Here is a 13,396-nt window from a genome sequence, read left to right on the forward strand (position 1 = left end):
CTATTTTCACCGTCAGATGTTGTAGACTGACCTTTCTGTCAAACGACAAATCTCAAAGGGGGGTGTACATTCCGAGATAGGTGACATCCAATTATAGTGTATCAAGTAGTACCCTTAGGCGAAAAGGCTCACTTCTATCCCGTATACATCCAAGTATGGCCCAAGTGTCCAGTGAATGTGACATGCCCATTACGTAGTGATAAATTGTCTTGTGCCTTCTCATCAGTACAACAGGTTTTTACTAACTCAGAGATAGGGAATTTTTTTTTATCTCTATGTTGCTCAGCCCTACTCAACACCTATTTTTGATAAATCTTGTTTAAATTCGGTGGTATATATTTCTGGTAGTTGTAATTTATACGAAACTTAATTAACTCCTTACCTTCTGAACTTTGCCTTCTGATTGTATTTGCATCTTTATTAGATTCAATCGTTGGAGGTGGAATTTCTAAATTAACAGAAATTTAATTTATTTATTAAAAAAATTTAACTATTTTTTGAATTTCTTAAAATTCTTCAACTTTTTCTTCTTTTTTTTTTAAATAAAAAAAACCACGAATAAATTTACGCATCAATAATTAAACTATCACTTTTTGTATTGTTAAACTTTTCTAATTATTAAATTTAATAAGATAATAAGGATTATAAAAGATTAAACGAGAAAAGAGATTAGTAAATTTATTTTGTATGAAGACTTAAAATCAGCTTATAACTCTAAGTCTAACCTATTTATTATTTACTTAATTGTTAAAATTTTAATAAGATAATAAGATAAAAAAAAGAAACACTTTCAAGTTACCGGAAAGAATTATATTTATCTTTAAAGATATATGTGAAAGTTTACCAGGGAGGATTACATCTTATTAAATGAATAAATTACTTAGAATTTATATAAACTAGTATCGATATACATAACTGTAAGATAAGAATTAAGTTACAGCTGGATATTGTTTTGTTTTACAATCATATCTTCTATCTGAAAAGACTTTTTTTATATCCATTTTTATCATTTTTTTCATCTTTATACAATCAATGTGTGATTTTTTTTATATCTTCTATGCTTTTTCGATATCCGCAATTCCTTTTTCTACATCTTCAACTTCAAAGGCTTGATAGTACACCTTGTTCTTCCAACAAAACTTTGAAAGGACTTAAAGAACAAGTTTTAGCTGTAAGTTGCTTTTCTCCTCCAAAAAGTAAAATTTTCTGCTCATAACTTACTTTTTATATATCCAAAATTCTATTTAAACTTTATTATTATTTTAAATTTAAAATTTTATTTATAAGTTAATCGAAATAAATATAAACATTTAAGGCAATTTAAAAGGGTAAAATGTAAAGCTATCATTTTTTTAAAATTATAATTAACGTTAAAAATCTTCCTTAAAACTTAAAATTTTTTAATATAATTATAAGGACCTTAAAAATAATTTTAAGAAAACATCTTTAAAGCTTATAATCTCAATATCTTTTCCATCATTAAAGTTTTTTTTTCTTTAATTAAAATTATATATTTTTTTATATTTCTTTAGCAGACTATTTTTTAAATCTTAGAACAATAATTTAAAAACCTGTCACAATTTATAAACTTTTCTTTAACCGAATAAATTTTTTGTTAGATATCTTTAAAGATTAAATATATACGTACTGTACGTATGTATATATATTGGAAGAGGAAAAAAAAAAGAAAACATTTAAACCAAAATCCAACAATCAGATTAAAAAAAGATAAAAATATTTCTCCGCCTTCATAACCTCAATATAAAGAAATGATAGTGACATGTCTTAAGAGTGGCAATTGCAAAAATGATCTTTGCTCTTCAACTCATTACATCTACTTAATTGCTTATGTCAACCTTAGATAGAAAAAGGATCAAGATTGTCGATGATTCGCTCCAGTCATTTCATAATTGCAATTCCGAATTTTCATTTATTCCACTTTTTTTTATGTCTTTCATATTCTTTTCTTCTTCACTTCATTGTTCACGTTTGGATGAAGAATCGAGAAAATTGGATTAAGTACATTTTTGGATTGAAAGTTGTATAAATATCTGAAATATTGATCTATATCCAATATAAAAATTTAATTTGGAAAAATATAATAGAAGAGATGAACGGATTTCAAGAATAAAATAAGGAATATTACGATGTTTAATTAAGTATAACAATTTATGAAATTTAAAATATAATTTTTACTTAATAATACTAAAAAAATAAGTTAAATTTTGTAATAATGTATATAAATTTTAAATAAATAGAGGTTACGATAGCGATTTTCAGATGTAATTGGAACTTTTCAAAAAAAAAAAAATGATAAAAAATGCTAGCCATTAAGTTATATTTATCTCAAGGGAAGAAGACTGATTAACCAGAAGATAATTCTAATAAACTGTTGCAGTTGATCCGTATAAGATTATGAATTCATTAACTTGTATAATTATATTCTTCCCAACAGATCCATTATCGGCCTTAATTAAAATATGCTATATAATTTTCTCAATTATCTTAATTTTTATTTTTTTAATAAATTACTTTAATCCGAAAAAACAATAAAATATTATAATTACTTAATAATTAATTTAAAAATTCATTTAAATTTGTAAAAAATCTCAAGCTTTATTAATTTATCTCGTAAGTAGCTAGAGTAAGAATCGTTTTGGAAGGAGTGTTTTAAACTACCTTTTTCCTTTATTTAAATGTATAAAGAATTAAAATATGCATAAATGAAATAAAATTTACCATATAACCGTATAACTCCTTCAGTTTCTCCTAAAGAATTTTTGGAGTAACATTTATAAGTGTCAAAGTCTTCATTATTTAAAGTTCTGATGGTTAACCTCATGTGCGTTTTATAAAGCTTTTTTTTAGATACAATTTCGTACTTGTCATTAGATAACAATATCTCCCCTTTTTCATTAGACCAGAAATTAATAGATTGGGGATACGCTTCCGTATGGCAATCCAAAGTGACATCCTTCCCCATAGGAGCACCCACTAGCTGATTAGGTATCCACATAACTGGAGGAACTGTAAATTAAAATTATGCAAATTTACAAAACGTATGACAAATATTTAAATTTTAATGATATTTTAGACATAATTAACTATTTTTGAGTAGAAGTAGAGTGGTTTAAATTACATTAATCATTATCGCTAATCTACTGTAGCTTCAAGAGGATAGTGAGAAGAGTTGGACAGCTTTTCTAACAAGGGGAAACAGAGTTTGATAATTTTGTTAAATTTTAACTTGGATAAAAAGAAAAAGAGAGCTTAAGGCTTTAGATAACAAAGTAGAAATACTGTATCTCAAATAACATAGGGTTTACTTCATTAAAAAAATATACATGTTCTGTGCAAATATAGTTGATGCACTTAAAGATTCTCCAATTGATAATATATATTAAAAAAATAAAAAAATCGAAAATAATTATGTAAATAATAAATTTCCTACATAATCTACATTTAGTTTGATTAAAATTAATTATTTTAAATGAATGAAATAAGGAAATAAATTAATAGAAACGGTTGAGTAATTCATTAAAACATAATTTTTTAAAATAGTAAATAGCTTAAAAATGACATAAACACGTCATATTATGGTTATTAATACACTCGAGTTCTTGAAAATATCAATAGGATTGAAAAATTAATAAAATTCAATAATATTCTAAAATCATGCAAGCATGCAATTAATTAAAGTAATGATTATACTTATAGAAAAATATATATTTTTAAAATGAAAATTTACTTAATCATATAAATAGAAACGTATAAAAATACTATTTTTTAAAATCTGTACGAAAGTATTATTTATGAGATTCTAATTACCCGGTCGAGACAATCATCAACTTTATCTAATTAATTATCTGATGAGAAGTTTGATATATTCTTTCGGTTTATAAATTAATTAAAAATTAAAAATTAAACTTTAACTCTTATTCGGCGTACAGTATACACTTGTACAAAGAATAAACCCACAGAAATTTGTATGCTTTCCTGAATTTACAAGTCGATATTGATTGAGATGATAAGCAAAACTGGACGTATCAAACTGATAAACTGTTATCAAATTAAGGAGATAAAGTATAATTTCTTACTATTTTTAAAAATAATAAACTATAGAAATTCAATGATTTTATCCTATTTAAAAGAACATTCTAAATAGATAATTGCTTCAATTTATTTTTATCAAGCGAGGTAATGAAATAATTATCTTTCCCATTTGAGAAAACTTTCACCATTCTAAATTTGGAAAATCGTTATCGATTTATGTTTTGAGGAAAACAAAAGAAAGGCAATTCGATTAGAAATTCAGTAAGAGGGGGTTAATAACCAGAAAACGCTTGATTAATTTTATTTCAAGTCGACTTTTAACAAATAGAGAATTATTAAATTTTCCCAAACCGAAGTGAGTGGGATGTATCCGAAGAACTTCACTGATGCAAATGACAGGTACATTAATTAAAATTACGAAAAGTAAACCCTCTAAACGCTTAATGCATGCTACTACACGTGTTTTGATTCTAGAAAAAGATAATTAAACAAATATAATAATTCCAGGCACGCGAATTAAAATTTTTATTACAGTTTATTCTAGGTATTACGTAGAAATGGACGAATAATATAATATATTTCAATACGATTTAAATTTTATGCAATTTATCATATTTTAACTCTATTACGCAAGCGATTTACTTAAAATTAATATTTAATTCCGAAGATATTCTCGGTAATAATGCAATAATCGGAAAATGGTGATTTAAATGCGACTTTGATAAATATACTCACATATGTGCAAATGTAATAAATTTTGAACTTAAATATGTTTGTATAACACATAAAATATTTGTTTAAAGTGATTTATTGACGAGTTTTTCACGTTTTATAATTAAAATTTATGTAAAATTTCTGTTGAATTTACTCTTTCTGAAGTCTAAAAAAGTTTAGAAGGGACTAAAAATGTTCTTATTAATTAAAAAGATAAGAAAATCCATAAAGAATATTAAAAATAAAAAAATTACATGCAATAATTGGAAGAAAACTTAAGGATAATTTAAATTTATAGTCAAAGTTTGTGTATAAAGTCACTTTAAAAATAATTATAAATGATATACGAGTTATTATAAAGTATAATTTTAATTCGGTTATTTTTATGATTAAAAAATTAATATTAAATTTTTAGTTAAGTGTTATAAATTTACACATTTTCATGATATAAATATACTTTTCTTTTACTGTATATGTTTAGCTAGAAGCCAATGATAGAAGACATTAAAATAGTTTTTGACATTTAATGGATCGCGATGACCTAATTGGTAGAGTGCAGTGAGGAGGAGGGAAAAATAATTTTTTTTCTTTTTTTTCTGGAGAATAAAAGTGGGTTAAGCACACTGCTACAACATAAATCTTCGAGTATAAACAATAAAAGTAGAATTTTCGATAATTTATTTTACAGTTCTGACAATTAGATAAGAAGACGATGATCAATAACAAGATTAAAATTTGATTGGAAATTTTGCTTTTCACTTGTAGAAATTCATCAGTTTTTTTTTAAATTTAGATATTTTATATGATTTTTAGGCATGTTTGAAAGCTTATAGACGGTCCAAAATTAACAATGTACCAGAAAAAAGTGAAGGGAATTTGTTGTGTAAGTGATGGGCATGGAGTCTCTTACATGAGTTGGTGTTATGTAACTTTTCGTATAAAATATAACACAAAAGAAGCATAAAATGTATAACATCATTAAAAACGTGCCGAGCATTTACTAAGATTCCGGGACCCTTCTTCCCTCCTCCATTAAAAGAGTGAAGAAGTACAATAAACTAATTTCCAGGTCTAACATCATTCCCTAACGACATAACAACGTGTTTGGCTGCAAAGCAATCAGTAAATGGGGCTACTCACAGTCTACATGCAACATGATTCTTCTACTGACAGATGGCGGTACTCCATTCGAAGCTATACAAAGATAGGCACCCATATGGAGCCTGCTTACTCTGGTAATGTTCAGAAACTCTCCATCATAAGTAGTAGCTACAAGGAAAAAAAAACAAATAAAAAGAGATAAGTTGCTTAATGGCTTCTATGGGATTAAACAGATTAGAATTGAGCATAGGAGATTTTCAAATAAATTTCTCACCTAATACTTTTCTACCTTGCCACATTCCTAAAGGTATCTTCTCATTGTCTTCTCTTCTCCATGATATGTTGGGAGTCGGATAACCGGCCGCTTTACATGTTAAAGAGACGTTGGACCCTTCTCTAGAAATTACATCTGAACTGCTATTCTTAACTAATATATCCGGAGGAACTACAAATGGATAATTAGCAGTTGGTGTTAACATGCTGAGAAAAGAAATTAGGATGTTAACAACAATAGCAATAGCAATTTAACAACTCTTAGTAACATCGTTAAACAGAGATTCCTAAAGTTTTTATATCGTTAGCTAGTATCTTTCCTTTTCCTTTCTTTTTTTTCCTTCTGTGGTTGCTATTCTTTCTCTTCTGTTTTTTCTTCTTCCTTACTAACTTTCGATACAATTAAGTTAGAAAGATAACCTCTTCTACTAATTAGAAAGCTGGACAAGATTTATTCAATATTTATGCATATTAATTAAAATCATGATTTTTTATATGTGGTAAAATGGCGTAATTTAAAGCATTGCGTGATCCTGTCGTGAGTTTGATGAGTTTACGTGACGTGTAACAAGTACATGATGTCTGCTAAAGATACACAGGCTATTGGACAGTATGATAAATGCCTGGAAATTGAGTAGTTGTTTCTTTTTTATGTCGAGCAAGTAACGGGGGGATTGGACGTTATATGATTGTATTGTTTCGATGGCGTTGTGGGATTTAATTTTGGCACCGGCTACAACCATTTACATCTGTAAATCGAAACTTTGGTTTTAGTTTCTACGCTGTTTAACATTCTCACAGCGCGCTTCTACCAACTTTTCTATCACACTCAAATATATTTTACGTTTTATTTTACCACTGTCTTATATGTGCTGCCCGTTTTAATATTTTCCAACTGTTTTTATTTTAAATTTATTCTGTATTTAAATACGTGGTATATAATTGTTTCCTTATTTAAAGAAACAACTGCACCACACTGATTTATGTGAGAAATAATCAGCAATAAATAAAGTTAAATTGCTTATTACTATAATTTCGCAGACAATTTTAGAGACACTACCGATTTTTTTCTAACCATAATAAACTTCCAGATCAATAAGTAAAATATAAAATATATTAGCAAAGTAAAACCCCATTATTCATTCAAAACAATCTCGTACAAACCTCACAACTAGAACATTTCCATTCTATTAACTTTTCTCCAGCCATTACATGTTAAAAAAAAGGTAAAAAAAATTAGAAATTCTTGATCACGCACACCACACCCTCAACTATTACTTCAATTAGAACGACTAAGAAATGTCAGTCTTACCTAAAACATCCAGATAACCAACTTGGCTCTTCATTGGTGCGGTATTAATCTGACACATGTAACCACCCTTGTCTGATTTTTGTACGTTTTTGATATGTAATACGAAATGCCTGTTATCGTTATGGCTCAAACTGATTCGATAATTTCTAGTTATGATATGATTGTGGATAGTCAGTATGGCTTTCGTCTCCACTTTAATCCATGCAACCTACAAAAAAAAAAAAAAAAAAAAAAAACGTTATTAATGCCTTATAATGCCTAGAATTTGAATATTTTTCAAAAAGATCTTACCCTGTAAGTACCGAGATTATCGACGATGCAGGTGAGTTGTGCATCTCGACTGAGTGCAACTGTCACATTTTGTATAGGCTCAGCAAAGAATGGCTCCTCTTCATAATTAATACCTAAAATATGAGTTAAACGTCATTTAGAATTAGATAAATACACCGAAATGGAAACGGAATAATGATTAATTATTAGGATAAACATCAAATTTGAACATATTTTCTTGCACTAAACAAAAGTTTGCACGAATTGAATGTGAATTTCAGGTCATTAATTTGCCTCTCCGTTGGTGGCTGAAACAATTTATTTAGTAAAGATGTATCAGGAACAAAGAAGAAGATAGAAGAAAAAAAAGTGAAATCTTTGCAGAAGGTTTGATTAAATCGACGCTCTTAATAATATTGCTTATATAGCTACAAAGTGTAAATTTGCATCCTTGTTATCTAGAAGGATTTATCTTGTTATCCGTTGTGTAGAAAATTGATTTGGTTGAAGTATTTCCTTGCCTTTTAAAATAATTTATTATTAAAGAAGTTTAAGAATCAAATTTATAAATGATAATAGTGAGCAGCAACATTAAGTACGAAACTCAATCCCCTCAGAATTTAAGATTAGTAATGTAAAATTTTAATTTTAACTTTATTTTATACGTTTAGATATTAAAACTAAAAGTGTTTTTCTCCTTTTTTACTTAGAGGTATTTCTTTATTTTAATTATTTAGTGTTTCTTTATTGATAACAATTGCTAATAAAAAACTGCAGGTGAATGATTGCTTTTATCCTCGATAAAAGCTTTCAATTTATTTATAATTTAAGAGATTTTTCGTGATATTTAAGCATCGAATTAAAATTAGGATGACAGCGATACTTTAAAATTTCTTTAACGTACCGCTACGAATCCTATGATCGAACTCTTACTACCTGAAACAAAATTCAAGTGCATGCACACACAATTAAATTTAGGAATTAATTAGAAATCAAAGAAGTAGAGGAGAGGTATCAAGTTAATCAAAGAGAACTTCTCCTCTGTGGTTTATCGCCGGTTCTACTCCTGTTAATAGTCACGGAGCGCAGCTATCACATACGTGAACTGTACTTGCTCACTTAATTTACGACACATGTTTGCTTGCACAGGGATGGAGAAAAGCTACAATTTTACTGCAGATTTGCGGATTGCTTATACTATACAGCATATATTTTGTCTTTATATTCCTCTACACCATAAAACTTTGTACTTTATTCTAATACTTTTGAATAATTCATATTTTGATCAAAAGTTTTCTCTCCAACAGGTGTAAAGTTTTGGTTAAAGAACAATTTTGCCCCTATGAGATTTTATTTTACGACATTTGATAATGAAACTTTCCTTTAATTATCATTTGTTTCTGGTTTATACTATTAAACGTTTGTTATGGTAACGGATGAGTTTCATTTATGGGAGAGTAATAACTATTTATTTCTCTGCTTTAATTGTATTCTTAATGGGAAGAGAAATTTTGAAATTACAGTTCAACGTTTCAAATTGCAGATGAGATTTTCTATATCTATGACAAACAAAACTTAACATATCCATTCAATTGTACGCTTCAACTCCACCACTCCACGTTCAGCCAACTTCATTAACTCCAATTATATATATATATATATATATATATATGTATGTATGTTTTAACCATAAACATAAAAATTTTTGCATAATGAAAAGAAAATTTTAATATATTTTGTTGTAGTAGTCGGTTACTTAATTGATTCCGTAACTAAAACTGCATTTAACTCACACTTGTACAATATATCTGTTAGTAAAGCAAGTTTATAGCTTTCATTAGTTGTTATTATAGTCTCTGTTATATGATCCATTACTATTAAAGTAGTTTGTACCCACTCTTAGTTACTGTGTTATTCTGATGCTAGTAGAGTAATAAGTTTGCAGCAGAGATAGTTTCACTTCCAGCTTTATTCTCTTTATCAGTAGAATCGCAATTATTACGTTGCTGATAGAATGGCAAGCTTTAAATCTTAATCTTAATAATACTATTATTAAATTTTATACAATTAAATAAAATCATTTTATTCGTATTGCAAGTTCATTAAATTATACTATTTTTCGTTTATATTATTAAATCTAACATTATTTCATCAATAAATTCAAATACAGGGTACCTTCTCCTATGTCACAGAGCGCCAATGTATATTTATGAACTAATCTTCCTTTTAAATATTTAAATGCTTCATTCTCTGTGAGTTAAATTAATAAATACACCATTTTGCATTGCAAAGGTCATTGTTATCGCCAAATTACGTGGGTCTCAAACTTCAAACTTGCTTACAAATCTCATTGTCTTATAGAATTGAGTTTTTACAATTGTTAACTGACGTCTGGGCCTTCCTTTATTAATTAAAGAATAAGATATTGTTTTTAGATTTATATTTTATAAGAAAATTATAAAAATGTATTAAAAATAAAAGAGTATGAATAGGAATTTATAAGAAAAACATTAGCATTCAGGCATTTCAAAATTGATAGTTAAATAAAAATTTTTTATTAAATTTAATTCATAATAAATGCCTAAAATCATTATTAATTTTTAAATTTTAAATATTCAACATTAAATTAATAAAATATATATATAAAACTTTAATTATTGAAATGAACATAACTGACTTATCGAAACGTGTTGCAACACGTTCAAACACGTTTCGACGAAATATACACAAATACTGTATATTTCAATAATTTATCATGAGATAGACTTAACTAACGAACTGTTATGTATATAAAACTGACAAATGATGATTAATTGAGATGAATGCGTCAGTTATATAGAATATAATTATATTTTAGATACGATCAGGAATTAAAATATGCAGAATAATTACAAACGAAACTTTGGCCATTTCGAAACAGATGCAATGATACAGAAGAAAAAGTGGATCAATAATCTTCTCTAACCAATAGTGCCATTTAGTTACTTCTACCACACGACTTTTGGTAGAACGGTCGATGGTCCAGTAATTTCACCAAAGCGAACTACAACTTTTATTCGAAAGTAGAAGAAAACACTTATATATAACGTCTGAAATATAATATATGTATACAAGAAATAAAGAAAAAAACGGGGAAATTTTTTAATGGAATTTACAAAATTGAAAATAAATTGTTCTCTTAAAATAACCCAAATTTATCTTATATTAAAGCTAGTTCTTATGCCTTTGCAGATTTTTCGTTTGACCTATTTACAGACCCTTCGACATTTTTTCGGAATTTTACTATTATGTAAAGGTTTAGTAATGGTTTTTATGATAATTTTCTCTTTTTAATTCCATAATATCGACATCCACACTTTTATTTAGCGTCATAAACAAGACAGAAGACATAAAGAACTTGTAACTTAGCAGCATAAAAAAATAGGAAGAAATCTCTCAAAATTTATAATTTATTTACGTAAATAAGTTGTAATTTTATACTTTATAACGCCCACTTTATCATAAGCGCCATAACTAATTTAAAATTGTTTTAGTTTACATAGAACTCGCCTGGAATTTTTAGAATATCGTGAAGAATCCGGGTTTTGCGGAGTAACCGTAGCTTAAAGAATTTAATTTTAAACTAAAATTTCGATTTAATTATCTTAATTAAATCCTTACAGATTAAGGTATAAGGTAAAGAGCATTTGAAAGCCTTTTCTCAGCCATGACATATGGCATGGTTATCAATCACGTTTCACAACAATAGGAGAGAGTCTCATTTACATATAGCACCTCTCCACTCCCAAATACTACAGCAATGAGTCACGATTAAAATGAAGAAAGCGAAATAGCCATCTAGGTGATAAATGATTTAATTTTTCCCTTCTCCTCCGATAAATCAAACTAGTTGGGAACTTTAAGATGACGGACATTCTTCTATACACAGATGGAAAAAGTGCCAGAGAATACTTTTTAAATGGTTCTTAGTTACACTTAGTAATAGTTTTATTATGGGTCTGACCCTTTAATTGTTTGTGATCCTGTTCAGGATTCTTTTTCATCCCCACTATCAAACTTGCAATTTTTCTTTTTTATTTTATAAATCTTTACCGTGCCATTGTTCGATATTAAAATATATAAATCTACAGTTTAAATATTGCAAAAGAATATATTAGAATTTAATTTTAAAATGTTTTATACTTAAGAAAATAATTTCTACTTTGCCGGCCGTTATATATGACTTTGCTCTGTTATATAACAGAGGGAAAATGTGGCAAAGGGTCAAAAATTGACCCCAAAGATTTTTACATTTTTGGACTCAGGGCACCTCGAAAATAAAATAATAATAATAATAATAAAAGGGAAGTTTATGTATTAGGGGAATTGATTTCATTAAATTTTGGTGGTTAAAGGTTGAGGGGGTGGGGAGATAGAGGTGGGTCACATGTCATATCTCGAGTGGGGTCGGACTTAATGAAGATTTTAATCGTTATTAGCATTTACAAAACACATCTCTACCCTCCAAATTAAGCTTTTTGCCATTCTATAATAATTAATAACATAAGCTTTTAAAATAAAACCTCACAATAGATGGCTCCACACTCAATTTTAACTTTTTTGCCGGGAAAGTTACTCAACTCGTTGCTAGATTTTTAGTAAATAAAAGTCTGAAGTAGAGATTTCATTAGATAAACACCGTATAGAAAAACTCTAAGAAAGTACCGGACTGATGATCTTATTTCAAAAATAAACACAATTTTTATATAATTTTTTTTTCCTTTCTAAAATGTGATTTAATAGGAAAAAATAAGAAAATTTGAGTAGTACTTTAAACAAAAGAAAATGGAAAATCCGCAAATTGGGATAATGCAGCAATAAAAATCATTAAAATTTTAGGTAATGAGATTAAGCACTTCATTCTTTTGACAGATACTTGAACAAGGGGTAAAAAATCTAAACTTATCATCAATTATGACATATAAAGCACTTAAGTATTTTTTCTTTCCGATTATTTATTTATTCTTCAATTTTTTAACTATTTTTTCTATCTCCTTAACCTAAACAAAATACAAAATCATCCCTGCTTATTTTCAAAAGGGTTATTTACTCTTTTATAAATATTAAATTTAAATATTTTGCTTCAAAAACTTTTCTTTTAATTAATTATAAAATATTTTAGAGAATTCCTTTTAAATTATCCGTAAAAATTAATTATTATTTTTTTTTAACCAAGACGTCATAACGTTCGGTTGTATAAATTATAATTAATTAAATCACGTTTTATAATCAGATCTGCAATATTAATCAAAAATCTGAGCTTTGTTAAGTTATTAGTAATTAGAATTCTTTACTGCACGATGGCAAAGAATAAAATTCACGGAAGGAATTCCATTGAAGCGAATGGTTTAACTGAAGAGGGGGCGGGAAAGAATGGTAGAAAAGGACGCAAAATACACGTTGTGTTAGATATTTAGAGGTTCTGATTGACCGGGTAAAGTTATGGTTTCCTTGCACAAGAATTCAGGTTACATGCCACGTGTCAATAAATATCCGTTCCATTAAATACCATAGCGACTGAAATGCCAACAGCACTACATGAACCGATGTCGTGACATACACTTGTCAATATTGCACGGATTTAAAATACTTCCACTTTTTCATATTTGCATTGGAAGTATTTTGTTGATTTAT

General features: G+C 27.6%; 1 protein-coding gene across 2 annotated transcripts in view; it reads right to left on the minus strand.

The window, feature by feature from the left end:
• Positions 1-13,396, minus strand: part of LOC136976467 (lachesin-like) — a 64,188-nt gene that overhangs the window by 10,882 nt on the left and 39,910 nt on the right. For both annotated transcript variants that reach the window (XM_067271752.1, XM_067271751.1), the window contains exons 2-7: positions 7,745-7,857; positions 7,454-7,661; positions 6,143-6,313; positions 5,908-6,036; positions 2,740-3,027; positions 383-448 (exon numbers count right to left, since the gene is read on the minus strand). In XM_067271752.1, coding sequence (XP_067127853.1) covers positions 383-448; positions 2,740-3,027; positions 5,908-6,036; positions 6,143-6,313; positions 7,454-7,661; positions 7,745-7,857 — 975 coding nt within the window. The remainder of the gene's footprint in view (positions 1-382; positions 449-2,739; positions 3,028-5,907; positions 6,037-6,142; positions 6,314-7,453; positions 7,662-7,744; positions 7,858-13,396) is intronic.

The sequence above is a fragment of the Centruroides vittatus genome, unplaced genomic scaffold (genome assembly GCF_030686945.1).
Source record: "Centruroides vittatus isolate TY-2023 unplaced genomic scaffold, ASM3068694v2 contig_400, whole genome shotgun sequence".
NCBI lineage: Eukaryota > Metazoa > Arthropoda > Arachnida > Scorpiones > Buthidae > Centruroides > Centruroides vittatus.